General features: G+C 42.9%; 1 protein-coding gene across 1 annotated transcript in view; it reads right to left on the bottom strand.

The window, feature by feature from the left end:
* Window positions 1–14939, bottom strand: part of LOC137402178 (teneurin-m-like) — a 76052-nt gene that overhangs the window by 46548 nt on the left and 14565 nt on the right. Inside the window, exons 7-8 of the mRNA XM_068088659.1 lie at window positions 14364–14614; window positions 1151–1384 (exon numbers count right to left, since the gene is read on the bottom strand). Coding sequence (XP_067944760.1) covers window positions 1151–1384; window positions 14364–14614 — 485 coding nt within the window. The remainder of the gene's footprint in view (window positions 1–1150; window positions 1385–14363; window positions 14615–14939) is intronic.

Below are 14939 nucleotides of genomic sequence, written 5' to 3'. Positions count from 1 at the left end.
AAGGCTTGGGCTTATGTCATGGACATAAAGTTTGGCTTCAGCTATTACACAAACTGAACGGTGATTAAGATTTCACTGCCGCAGTATCAGTCCATGGGTATGGGTATGCTGTGCAATCTTCCATTGTTTTGAGCTTTCGTAAATCAACAAATGTCATATACCTTGTTGACATAAGGCTTGGGCTTATGTCATGGACATAAAGTTTGGCTTCAGCTATTACACAAACTGAACGATTAAGATTTCACTGCCGCAGTATCAGTCCATGGGTATGGGTATGCTGTGCAATCTTCCATTGTTTTGAGCTTGCGTAAATCAACAAATGTTATATACCTTGACATAATGTGAGTCAAATCTCGGTTGCTTACATTTTTCATGTGTTCTAATGCTACTACTTTGGTAAGCATGTTAGTGGAAAAAGAAAACTTGCTATATGAACTTAAGTTCCCCTTCCACAAACCTTTGCACATCTGACAAGATTTTATTACACCTGCTGTTACACGCCATGCTGGTGCCAATACATGCAGCTCATACATAGTTTCAATGGTCTAAAGACTTAGGCCAGCACAGCATAAGTGTTTGTTCAAAAATCTGCCACACCACTTGCGTTTCATTGGCTAGCTCTGTTAGCAATGCCCACACTTTGTGAACTTTTCTAAGTTCAAGGAAACAACCAGTTTTGGTGATAATTCTTTTGCAGTTAATATAAACGGAAAATTATTAAAATAGCTGAAATAAACTTATCAGAATAGCCCTACAAGTGTAACTTTTTCGCCTAATATAAAACAAGAGCAAACATTATCATAGTATAAAAACAGTTTTTTTTATTTGTTGTGTTGTCCACACAAGTGTACAGCATTTGTTTTTAGCATCCCATAATGCATTGCATACTTGTTGTTCCCTTATGGCTAAGGATCTGTCGCGTAAAAACTCCTAATTATCCGAAATAAATTATAATAAAACTAAACTTATTATTATGAAAATGTTATTATTCAAGAAATTTGGTAAAATAGAATCAAACCATTAAAATAGTTTTAAATGCGTAGCTTCATCACGTAATGTAAAACAAGAGAATGCATAGGTACACATTTCCTATTAGCAATTTAGTAACCATAAAGCCTTAGAACCAAAGTAGACACTGGAGTAAACAAACCTGCGTGGCAGATGCCGTGACCTGAGCAATCGCTTACAGGGCAATTAACTTCTTCACACCGTGTTCCTCTCCAACCCTCAGCGCACGAGCACTGGCCCTCCAAGCACCTTCCATGCACACACTCTTCGCAATGGTGAGCTTGTATGGAGCACTCAACACCTTTCCAGCTGTCAAAGCATTTGCAGCTACCTTCCTCATAGACTCCATTGCCAGAGCAAAGGACAGGGCACGCGTCTACAAAATAATCGGGTCTGCTAAAATTGTGGCTGTGTTCAGTTAATTATTAGTAATAAGTACGGCATGCTTTGGTCGTAATTGCTTTCACAAATCTATCAAGCATTACCAATCTAGATCTATATAGGAGTTGGAAGGTTATAAGAACATACTGCCAGAGCTCAATGCTTATTTCGTATGAAAAATGCAATCACGACTCAACTGTCGACAACTGGACACGAACTCGACACGAACGACAACTCGACACAAGTCGAAATACTCAATAGAGTATTTCGACTTGTCTTAAAGGCTTAAAGGCTGCTAGACTCCTAGGTTTTGGCTACTTGGCCAATGACTTGAATCTTACTGTAGAGCTTGTTTTGAAGATGGGTTTTCTGAGACCAGCTCAGTGCGAATATTTGAAAACCTTTTTTGAAAACTAGCTATGCAGCAAGATTCAAGTCAATACGGTAGTGTTGACCAGTAGCTAACACAGTCATACCTCAATATACGCATGCCCCAACATTTTCAAAAATCAAGATGCAAACAAAATTTTGAGCAAGTTTCTTGAGTTTTGAGTAACCTTTGAGGTACAAAAATATGACCCAGTTTCTCAATGGCCAAATATGGTTAAACATGTGAGAGCCCGCTTTCGAGAACAGCATCGCGCAGCCTTTTTCCTTGAATCAGTAGGAAAATCTTTTTTGGAAAAGTTGGTTAAAAGTGACAGTAAACATGAGGCAAAAAGCACCAAACCAGAAACAGATGATAAAACATCAGGCCTACAAAACTTAAATTAGGTTTTGTAAAATATTAAAACTTTGCTTCAAGTATTTGTTTAGTAAGCTAAATTGATTCAAGTTAAATTCAAAGTTTCTTTCAAGTAACGCCACAAAAATGTTGTCTACCAAGCGCGTTACTGTCAAATCTCTCAGACCAGCTTTGGCCACTACGTCTGCCTCAAAAGTAAAAGTTCCATACAGTAGTGTACATAATAATTAATGTTAGATTTTATTGCATATTTTTATAATTAAATATGTTTTCGTTACTTTGTTAGTGTAGGTGCTGAATTGCAACCATAAAAACATGTATTTTGCTGTACTGGCTTCTTTTAGGTGGCTTTTTTGTAGTATGGTTGCGTCTTAATTTGTATTTAGTTATTTTATATAAGAAAGTGGCTTGAGACATGACTAAATTGACATAGGAGTTCAGTTCCAGCACACATTAAGCTCGTATGTATGACTGTACTAGCAAATAGTGCGCTCTATTCTTACATTCTATTCCTATGCTCTTTTCAGATAACAGATATTAACAGATATTCTCAATTCTAACAGATAATGGCCTTCAGCCTAAAAGCCAGGATTTAATGAGTGAATTATTTAATGCCATAACATTATGACATAATCACTACAGCAGCCATGGTGTAGTGCACAGGTGTCAAACACATGGCCCGCGGGCCACATGTGGCCCGCCACATGTGGCCCGCCACCTCATTTTATGTGGCCCGCGAGGGCTTCATTACTCATTCGCCCGAAACTCATTCTCCCGTATTTATAACGTTGCTAGGCACACCAACGGGAGTTATCTTGTCTCTAAAATTGGTCTATTCCTTGTGTTGTTATTTTTACATTACATAAGAATAATTTTGATTAGTCAGAAAAAATCTTTCTGGTTAATCAAACAAACGTACATATATACCTCAATGATCTCTCTGGCAAAATATATAACTAAATTACCGCGCCCATTGCGACATCTACTGAAACGAAAATCATCGCTGTCGCTTCAAAATTTATCGTTCGCGATCAATTTTTTTCAACTCCATAAGTAAATATGCAGATTCAGAAGGGGTAAGACAGTGAAAGACTGTATAAATCAAATTGAAACATTATTTTTAATGTTTCAAAGTTTTTACTAACTTTTAATTTTGTCAATTTGCATCGTTACACTCGAATAAAAATGCACTTTTTAGGCTGTCAACCGTAGTCAGACAAAAGTTATCATTCAATCTCGATAGGATCATATTGGCCCATATTCATTCTTAGAGCGGCTCCTGAAGTCTGAAAAGTCAAGAACAGAGTTACTGTACATAATTTTATTGTTTGAAACATGTTAATGACAGTTTATTTGAGTTATATTGGGATGTAGATTTGCTATGCTATGAAGATAATACTCACGAGGAAAAATTCGAAATTATAGTTTCGTGATTTTCATGTTCATGACTAACTGTACATGTATAAATAATATTCATAACTTTGTGTTGTATGTAATAAATTACTAATTTTAGTCAAACACTGTATATTTTGTAATTTCTTTGGTGCAAGTCTAACTTTGTTTCAGCAAATAGCAAATCATTTTTTGATTTTTTGCTGCTTACATATTGATTTTGTGTTGCTGCTGTTGCAATTATTTAGTGTTTGCAGATTTAATGTGTGTATGCCAACAAATTCATGTTCTTAGCAGCTCACAATTTTTGATTTTACTGAAAGTATGCCCATGTTGATGGTGTGGCAGATTTGTTACTCCTCGTATTATACAGCTCATTTCAAGTGCATGCTTACTTACATTATTAGTCAACCCGCGTCATTAACCCATATATGGTCATCATTACCATATATAGTCATTATGCCCTTATATGGGCGAGCTGCAACCAATATAAAGGAAGGCATAGCCGCAGTGGGGGCAGTTGTTTTGTAATATAGTCAATACAATTATACACACACACACTCTCTCTTCATTTCGCGCTTGAGCGGTCAGCAAGAATTAATGCCGGATAGACGACCAGTATAGGCATCATCGGTCAGCTAGTTGACTACGGGGTCAACAGCTAATGTGCCCTGACTGGGTTGACCTAATTATAGGAAGAGAGGTCGACCTAAGCTAATCAGACGACGGACCTTAGGGTTGACGTGGTCTTCTATAATCACGTACAGTTATAAGCACGGCAAGCTTAATGTAAGCCGACCTGTCGGGTCGCCATTAGGTACACTGGTAGACCAAGACAAAAACCAGTACACTGGTGGCAGCAGTGGGATCGTCTGACCATGCCTGGAAGGCGGTCAACTAGGAGAGAGGCAGCTGAGGCTGATCTCAATCAAGCTGATCAGTATGGGCGGATGGCTGACGCCATAACTGAGGCTTTACGGCAATCTCGACCAGAGAGGGACTTCAAGCCCCCTAAGTTTGATGGCAGTGATGATGTTGAACTGTTCATCTGTCAGTTTCAGGAAGTAGCTGAAGCTAATCAATGGTCTGCAGGGTCAGCACGTCTGCACCTCAGAGAGGTGCTGAAGGACGGTGCTAAAAGCTGTGGCAGGGGAGAAACTACAGATGCCATCTTTGCAGCCTTGAGAACTAAATTTGGTCTGACAGAGAGGCCAGGAGTCGATTAAACCTCAAGAAGGAAGTCAAGGTTAGCTTGCAAGATCATGCTGCGGAAATAGAAAGACTAGCCAATATAGCTTATGCTGATCTGCCTGAGCACCATCATGCAAATATGGCATTAGATGCTTTCTCCATGACATTGGGCAACACCTATCTACAGAAGCATATGTTAGCGGTGGGAGCACGGACTTTGGGAGAGGCAGTGCAGGCTGGAAATGACTTTCTGCAAATTCAGCCATTTAATCCTCGGTTGACCCAAAGGTCAACCATCATGGCTATAGAAGGGGAGGAAGAGGATGACCCCAAGGCAGCCCAGGTCGACCTCCCACAAGCTACAAAATCGGCTATGTTGGAAGATGTCTTTGTAGCCCTAAAGGAGCTGACCACCTTGACGACAGGACTGGCGGTCAATGGTAGCCGACCCAGAAGCCAAGGTCGGACTACTCCAGAGCCGCAGCAGATCAGAAGGGCGACCAGCTGTTGGGAATGTGGAATAGTCGGACATGTCAGACGACAGTGTCCTCGGATGGCGGCTACCCAGCTAGCAAGAAACCAGCAGCAGGGAAACGGGCATCGTCCACAGCAGTAGGGGGACATACTGACTGTGGACCCTCAAACCAGAGAAAGCCACCTTGGCAAACCCCACGTCGGACAGGTTGACCTCAGACCCCCCATGGGTCGACCTCAGTCCTACTACAAAACTCCTTTGACTCACTAACTGAGCAGCAAACAGAGGAAATCCAAATCCCAAACCCAGTGGTTACAGAAAAGCTCCAGACAAGGAGACGGCGTAAGAGGTGGCAGCACACCGGTCGGACGACTCAGCAGGTCGGTCCTGAGAGAGTAGCTGCGGACACCCTTTGGAAACCGTACAGTAGTAGCTATTTCTTACCTGGGAAGATTATGGGCCGACCTGCTCATTTCCTGATAGACAGTGGATGCACCTCCAACCTATTCAGCCGTCATGTATTTGACCGGCTTCCCGCGGGGTTGAAGGCTCAGTTCGTAGAGAGAACAGACTATGGCACGATGGCTGACGGGTCTCGCCTAAACTTTCATGGCATGTTGACCGTACCCATCCGAGTCAGAAGTGTACAAGTGACTGTATCACTTCTTGTATGCCCCTAAAAGAAGATGCCATCATCGGGATGCCATTCTTGACAGACCAATGCTGTGAGATGAACTTCCAAGAATCCACATTGGTAGTGAATGGTCAGAAGCTGATCTGCACAGATCGGGACGGACGACCCTTGGTGAGCAAGGTGCAGGTTGTCCGTACCATGACACTTCAACCTCGGTCGGATATGGTGGTTACATGCCGCCTCACGACCCACACCTACCAACCCTTAGGAATGGTAGAGGGATCAGGAGATCGGTACATGGTGGCTGCCAGCCTCCACCTACCTGATGAGAAGGGAAGAGTAGCCCTGCGTTGTTTGAACCCGACAGATTCCCCTGTACAGGTGGCGTCAGGAACTGTGATTGGCAGCTACACAGGAGTCGATGAAACTGAAATCGGCCAGCCCTGGACAGAGGGGGGGGCCAAAGGGAGTGAGACCAAGCCAGGATACCCGGCCTGACCCAAAGGTGGCTCCTCACGTGAAAGAGCTGTATAGCCAAGCTATAGTGCACTGTAGGGGTGACTACGACAGACAACAAGTAGTTAGGCTCCTTGATCAGTATGCCGATGTCTTCAGTAAAGGGGATGGAGATGTGGGTCGGACTACCTTGGTCCAACACGAAATACCTACGGTAACGGATGCTCAACCCATTCGGCAGACCCCATACAGGGTTGGCCCTGAGAAGGAAGCGGAAATAGATCGGCAGGTCTCTGAGCTGGCCAAACAAGGAATGATAGAGCAGGCATATGGAGCTTGGAGCCCTCCTGTGGTCCTGGTCAGGAAAAAGGATGGAACCTGGAGACTGTGCATTGACTATCGGAAGTTGAATGCGGTCACTAAACAAGACGCATTTCCACTTCCTCGAATCGATGACAGTCTGGATGCTCTGTCAGGCAGCAAATTGTTCAGCACTCTCGATTTGATGAGCGGCTATTGGCAGGTACCCCTGTCACCGGGAGCGCAGGAGAAATCAGCCTTCATCACGAGAAATGGGCTTTGGAGATGGAAAGTGCTGCCTTTCGGGCTGACGTCAGCCCCTGCCACGTTCCAGAGGCTTATGGAGCGAGTGCTGCAAAGGCTCCACTGGAAGACGCTCTTGCTGTATCTGGACGACATCATAGTCATGTCAGCCAACCTCCAGAGTCACCTGTCTAGGCTGTCAGAAGTACTAGACAGGCTTCGACAAGCCGGCTTGAAACTGAAACCATCTAAATGTACCCTCATGCAGACAAAGGTGAAGTACCTCGGACATGTGGTGAGTTCAACTGGGGTAGCCACGGATCCGGAAAAAGTGGAAGCGATCCACAGGTGGTCGGAGCCAACCGATGTGACTCAGCTGAGGGCTTTTCTCGGCACTACCGGTTACTACCACCGATACGTGCCCGACTACGCTTCGGTTGCCAAGCCCTTGACACTACTCACGGCAGAAGGATACACCTGGAAGTGGGGTCAACCTGAACAGGAAGCTTTCAGTCACCTCAAGTGGCTCTTGACGCATGCCCCTGTACTAGGCTACCCAGATCCGACCTTAGAGTACACCCTTGACACAGATGCCAGCAACGTCGGAACTGGGGCCGTATTGTCCCAGGTCCAACAAGGACAGGAGCAAGTTATCGCCTATCACAGCAAGACGCTCTCCCCTGCGGAGAGGAACTACTGTGTCACGAGGCGAGAACTCCTGGCGGTGGTGTTAGCCGTGAAACATTTCCGGCCCTATTTGTACGGTCGAGAGTTTGTCATCAGGACCGACCATGCTTCCCTAGTCTGGCTGCACCGGAGGAAGGAACCTTCCTGTCAGATAGCCCGGTGGTTGGAAAGCTTGTCGGAACACAGATACAAGATTGTGCACCGAAAGGGAGAGAAGCATGGAAATGCTGATGGCCTGAGTAGGCAACAGTGTGAGGACTGCAAGCAATGTGCCTCAATAGATAGACGAGATTGTGGGCCTCCCCGCTCGGAGATCTGTAAGGAATTACAGGAGGGGACGATTCCATCAAGTCGAGTTCCCACGGGAAATCTGGATGAGATTGAGTGGCCACTTCTGCCCCAACAACCCCAGAGATGGAGGAACCAAGCAGTGGGCGTCCCGGCAGATGTAGAGATCGACCAGGTCGGACCCAACAGCGGGCCTCGGAGGGACAAGGAGGCCGGCCCCAGGCCAATCCAGGAGGGCGACCCTAGTGTAAACAAGAAGGTCGACCAAGGCTTAGGTCAGCCCCCCCCCCATTATAGAAAAACGGCCCTCCGCACAGACGAAAGCTGGCGAAATTGTTGCGCTACAAAAGAGAGCAGAGACGGCAATCGGGAAAATTTACCAGGCAGTGTTGACTGGTAGACCCATAGATGCCCAAGTTTTACAACTAGGCGACCCAGAATTGAAGAGGCTAGCCAACATGTTTTCACAGCTACGGATCGATCCCGACGGGGTCTCAACTGCGACAATCCCAGGAAATGGTAGAAGCAAAGCAGTCACCGTCTGCCCTTTACCTGTGCGGCAAGACCTAATCTGGGAGACACATAGACAGGCCCACAGTGGCGTAGATCGGACACTAAAAAGGGTCCAGTTGGACTGGTATTGGCCAGGAATGACCAGTGACGTACGTCGGACGGTAATGTCCTGTGAAGTATGCCAACAGGCCAAACATGGCACTGGTGCAACAACCTCCAATAGACAGAGGCTCTACGCTGGTCGACCGTGGCAGAGATTGGCTGTAGACCTGGTCGGCCCCCTACCCTTAACCACCCGAAGAAACATCTGGGCTCTTGTGATGACCGACCACTTCACTAGGTGGTCGGACGCTATCGCAATCCCAGATGCCACCGCGCCTACCGTGGCCAGTACGCTGGAGGAAAGGGTTTTCAGTTATTTCGGATTGCCAGAAATAATCCATACTGATCAGGGGGCCCAGTTTGAATCCGACCTATTCCAGGAGCTGTGTCGACTTTGGGGAGTCGAGAAGTCAAGGACGACTCCATACCGGCCTGAAGGTAACGGTATAGTCGAACGGAATAACAGAATACTCGGAGACTCCCTGCGAGCCCTCCTTACGGGAAGAGGACAGGAGGAGTGGGATCTCGTGTTACCACATTTAATGAGAACACTGAGAGGGATTCCCCATTCAGCCACCAAAGAAACTCCAAATTACATGATGCTCGGTCGGGAGTTGCGCCTCCCTGACCAACTCCAACATGGGAGTTCAGTGGAATCTTTTCAGAGTACGAATGAGTACGCTATTGCAATCCAAGATCGGCTCTTACAAGCCCATGAGATTCTCAGGCACAGGCAGTTAGAAATCGTGACTGAAGACACCACTGAACCACCACTGTTCAAGGCTGGCGACCTGGTCTGGATGACCTGCAGACGTCGACGAAAGGGGGAGAACTCCAAGTTGTCGGCCAAGAGAATTGGGCCTTACCGGGTAATCCAAAGCTTTCCAAATCATACGTACACAATCGAACGCCGGGGACAGCGTTCTGTGCAGTCTGAACACCGGTTGAGAGCTTACAAACCATGCAGCAATTATCATGGATAAGCCCCAGTCTTGCTTGAGCCTAGTAGAAGGCCTAACATGCGTGGAGTAAGGAAAAACAATGGAAAAACTCAGGCAGAGCCCGTCTTAAAAGCTGAAAATGCAGAATAGGCAAATAGGGAGGACAACTCCGAAGGTGGCGATGGGACAACTCCTAAGGCAGCTTTTGACAACCCAGAGAGCCAGCCTTCCAGTGGACAATGCCGAGATACAGAAAACTGCACTCCAACAAGTGCGGAGGCAAGAGAGCCAGCTGTCCACCGACAGCCAGACAATGTTAGCAGGCCTCAGAGGAGTAGGAATTTGCCTCCGCACCTGCGGGAGTATGAGTTGAACAGTATCCAATTAAACAATTCGGGGGGAGCGATTACGTCATCGGCAGCGGCTAGTTTAAAATGTGCTGCCATGCCCCAATCATTCAGTCAACAACAGCCTCAGATTTCCGTTGGGACTGTGAATGTACGTCCAGAGAGGTTGGAAATCTCGATGCCAAGGAAGTCAATGTCAGCCGCTGACCGGTTGAGGTTAGAGGCTCAGCAATTGCGTAGGACGGCCGCATACTTAGAAAAGCTGGCCGACCAGCAAACCACCTGTTAACTGTGACAGTAACAAGCGGTTTAGACTCATTTCCTTCTCTATTTTATCACCTCATTACTATTGTTTTTTATTTTTAGTGTTATTTTTATATATGTCTATATAGACGGATAGCCGTCTATAGGGGCAGCGTATGTGGCAGATTTGTTACTCCTCGTATTATACAGCTCATTTCAAGTGCATGCTTACTTACATTATTAGTCAACCCCGCGTCATTAACCCATATACGGTCATCATTACCATATATAGTCATTATGCCCTTATATGGGTGAGCTGCAACCTATATAAAGGAAGGCATAGCCGCAGTGGGGGCAGTTGTTTTGTAATATAGTCAATACAATTATACACACACACACTCTCTCTTCATTTCTCGCTTGAGCGGTCAGCAAAAATTAATGCCGGATAGACGACCAGTATAGGCATCATCGGTCAGCTAGTTGACTACGAGGTCAACAGCTAATGTGCCCTGACTGGGTCGACCTAATTATAGGAAGAGAGGTCGACCTAAGCTAATCAGACGACGGACCTTAGGGTTGATAATCACATACAGTTATAAGCACGGCAAGCTTAATGTAAGCCGACCTGTCGGGTCGCCATTAGGTACACTGGTAGACCAAGACAAAAACCAGTACAATGGGTATTGTGTAACTTTTCTGATTTTTTTTCGAAAACAAGTGTTCTGCATGTTTTGCTGTGCAACTGTTCTGTTTGCAACTTTAAGTAATAAAGTCAGAGTTATTTAATATCAAAGACTAGTTTAAGTTATTTTATATTATTCGATTACATTTCATTACAATTATAAGTTACATCTGGCCCTTTGAGGACAGCCATTACGCTGATGTGGCCCTCGGTGAAAATGAGTTTGACACCCCTGGTGTAGTGGATAGTGTTCAGAACCAGCAAACAGCAGAGCAGTGGTTCAAGGCCTGCTATTGCTCCATGCTGTTCTCACTATGAAAATAGTCAAGAATATTCACTATGAAAATAGTCAAGAATTATCAGTTCTTACTGAACACCTACTGAACGCTGTTCAGCTCGCTGAACAGCGTTCAGTAGGTGTTCAGCTCACTGAACGCGGTTCAGCGAGCGATCACCGCGGTTCAGCGAGCGATCACCGCGGTTCAGCGAGCGATCACCGCGTTCAGCTCGCTGAACCGCGGTGAACTCGGTGTTCAAGTTTTATTGTTCAAGTATTCATACTCGCTCGCTGAGTATCAATACTTGAACAATAAAACGAGCGAGTATGAATACTCGCTCGCTGAGTATCAATATACACTTTCCTATTCGCTGCTTCAGCGAGCATTTTGACTACCACTTTGACATTCTTTGATCTTTACGAACCCGTAATAGAAAGTGATAAGTAGAAAAGTGTCCATAAAATGATACTAATAATGACTCGGTTACATCAATAAAAAAATTTCCGTTGTTTCTGTTCTTATCGAAGTCCATTTTCCAACTTCAAAGCTTTTTGGTTTTTTTATTAAAACTTTGACAACGATACCACAGAAATAATTAGTAACTGTATCAGGCTAATAGTAGCTACTTGCTTAAGATGATTTTGAAAGGAAGAAACACTTTCTTGTGAAATCCTGGAAGAAATCCTTTCAGTGAGTATATACACTGAAATACACTCGCTTCAACAACATTGAATTGTTGTTGAATGAAATTGTTATTATCATAATAACAATATCTTTTAAGACATAATAATTATCAATTCATAAATCAATTCCTGTTCTCGGCTATTTTCATAGCGAGAACAGCATGGAGCAATAGCAGGCCTTGAACCACAGTATTTATTTGAACAGTGAGTATTTCAGAGTATGAAATACTCGCTGTTCAGGGAGTGTTAATACTATTATTAGTAGTATTAATACTACTAACACTACTACTAATACTACAGTGAGTATGAAATACTCTTAGTAGTTGTATTCGCTATTAAAAATACTAATACTCGGTGTAGTATTAGTATTTCATACTCGCTGCGAGTATGAAATATAAAAATGAAGTTTAGCGAGTATGAATAGCGAGCAATTCATACTCGCTAAACTTCATAACCTTTTACATATTTTGTAAAATCTCTCTTTGAACGCCACCTTTATTTGACCGCCACCTCTATGTGATCGTACATGTATTTGACCACCATAAGGGAAGGGTAGAAAAATAGAGCGGCACCCTTTAATTGAACGGCACCTCCATTTGACTACCACTTTGACATTCTTTGATCTTTACGAACCCGTAATAGAAAGTGATAAGTAGAAAAGTGTCCATAAAATGATACTAATAATGACTCGGTTACATCAATAAAAAAAAATTCCGTTGTTTCTGTTCTTATCGAAGTCCATTTTCCAACTTCAAAGCTTTTTGGTTTTTTTATTAAAACTTTGACAACGATACCACAGAAATAATTAGTAACTGTATCAGGCTAATAGTAGCTACTTGCTTAAGATGATTTTGATACTTTGAAGTACATTTATATAAAAAAACGGTTTACATTCACGATATAAGACTAGCAGCTAGTTTTGGGCCAAAGGTTACGTTTAGCAAGCAAAACTTTTACACATTGCATTTGTGCTAAATGCACCGCGCAAAAGTTTTGCTGTGCCAAAAAATTGTTTGGACGCTAATATCGACTAGTTCAGCAGTGCAGAAGATATGTGGAGGTCAGAAGACATTGTGGAAGGTATTGAACAGCCAGAAGATGTGCGTTCTATTGATTGCAACAATCGGAATGCAACTGGCTGAGCAAATGATGCAAATATTTTTGTTTCAGAATTGTTAATTTAATGTGATGTTTCTGCTTGTATAACTATGGTTCGTTTATGTCACTGGTTCTTGAATATATCTTTGTAGCATTTGATAGATTATAATTATTTAAGTTACAAATTTGCAGATTTTTAGCATACTATTTAATAGCTTCCTTGCGTCTATCTTAACTCTGCTTACAATGGATAGACGCTCATAATTCCTCTTCTATTGCACATAAAAAGCCAGTGTTGGCTGCAAACTGCAGCAAACATCTCAATGAGTACAATAAATGTTTATGCAACATTGTAAAATAGAGTTATAAAATAAAAAATGCCTTCAAATTTAACACGAAATAAAAAATTTAAAGCTCTAACAAATTGCAAAGCAGATATTACAAGCTATAATATCATCGCGGGTTAATTGAAAGCAATAGATATCAGCTGATAGAGATCTTTTTGGCTTTTCAACGCATATTTATTTAGAGATCTTTGACAAGTTCAAGGTAAGTTCACAGATTTATTGCATACAAAAGAGTTAATGTCGCTCTGGCCAAAGGAAAGTGTAAAATGTAGGCAACATTTGCGTCGTCAGTAAAAGGGTTAAATTTAGTTTCCCAAAATTCTGATGAGCTATTTGAAAAACACAATGTCAGCCTCTATTTGTATGTCACCTCCATTTGATCCCCACTATAAGAAAAGGGTTGAAAAATAGGGTGACATAATGGTGTTCAAAAAGAGGTTTTATGGTAATCCGTTCCAGGAACGTTTACAAGAAGGGAGTTTACGTTATACGAACAGTAAAATACATTGTATATGTTTATTGTTTAATCCGTTCCAAGATTTTTGCAAATTCACCCCTTTGGCTATACAAAAGAGAAAAATTAAACTTTTTTTAATATGTTGGCTGTACCATAACTGCAGTATTATTGGTTTGTAATGACAACCTTTCTCCGTTTCTTATCACTCTCACTCGTTTTATGTTATAAGTTAATGAAGCCCATATCTTTGACGCCGATTTACATCGATTTGTTCATTGTTTCTAGAGAGCAAGGTTTATCCTGCAAAGGAAAACTAACAATAAAGTTTTTATATGTATGTCTATAATAAAGCAAAACAAAATTATTTTTACTGTAATACGAGCAGTGTCGACCTAGCTATGATTTATCAGTTTCCAGGGGCCAATGTCAGGATCAATAATAGCTTCCGACAATACTCCAACTCGTGACATTCAGATTGGTACACCGATGCTGTAATACCAGTACCAATTGATCGCCTATAAAAATTTCGGAACGATTGTGCAGCTACTTATGCTCATTGTTTTTTCGACACGTCTGACAATTTTTCACGGCAAACTAGAATTTCATTGAACTTGAATATATAACAGAGATAACGCTACGTGTACGTCGTTTTTTCTCTCTCACGAGTTCAGTAATAGCGAAAGCGACATACTAAAAGATTATTGTTATTCAAATCGAATTTGAGAATTCGCTGACTTTACACTTTACGTTATACGGAATTTTTTACGTAGTGCTAAGCAAAAGCTTTACACAAATTCTTTACGTTATGAGGAAATTTTCTGTATTAGGAGGTATACATTATAGGAGAGTACTATTTATGTTATCTCACTTACTTAGATTACACTCGACGCCCTCATAGCCATGGAAGCACCTGCACACCCCATCATCACAGTCTCCTTTTCCGTAGCAATCATTAGGGCAGTTTGTTGACATTTTGTCATGTCTAGTTACAGTGAAGCGTACACTCTGAGTGATGTTACCATCGTTATAGAAGGATATGTACCAGTAGCCTGTTTCAAGATACTCGACAAACGCCGAGTTTACCTCCTTTGATCCACTCTGACCATTTTCTTGAGTTGAACGCCTACATGGACAATGTTTCCATTTTAGTTGTAACATGCAAGACAACATGCGCAAGGTATCAAGTAAACGGCGGGCCACACACCCAGAGCCGTATAGTTTCACAGAGTCCCGCGACTAACAGAAGCGTATACGGGATCTCGCTCGATTCCAAACAAACAGGCCACGCCTACTATTTTTATATAAGTTATAATGGAGAGGTCGCAACATCAATCAACAAAAACTACTCCCATTAGCAGTCATTTTGAAATTGATTGTTGTATCATGAACCATTTGAAAGAAAACAAAATTTCCTACAAAAAGGTGCTAACAACGTTTTTGTAAAAACG

This window comes from Watersipora subatra, chromosome 8 (genome assembly GCF_963576615.1).
Source record: "Watersipora subatra chromosome 8, tzWatSuba1.1, whole genome shotgun sequence".
NCBI lineage: Eukaryota > Metazoa > Bryozoa > Gymnolaemata > Cheilostomatida > Watersiporidae > Watersipora > Watersipora subatra.
This window is presented reverse-complemented; position numbering and strand designations above follow the sequence as displayed.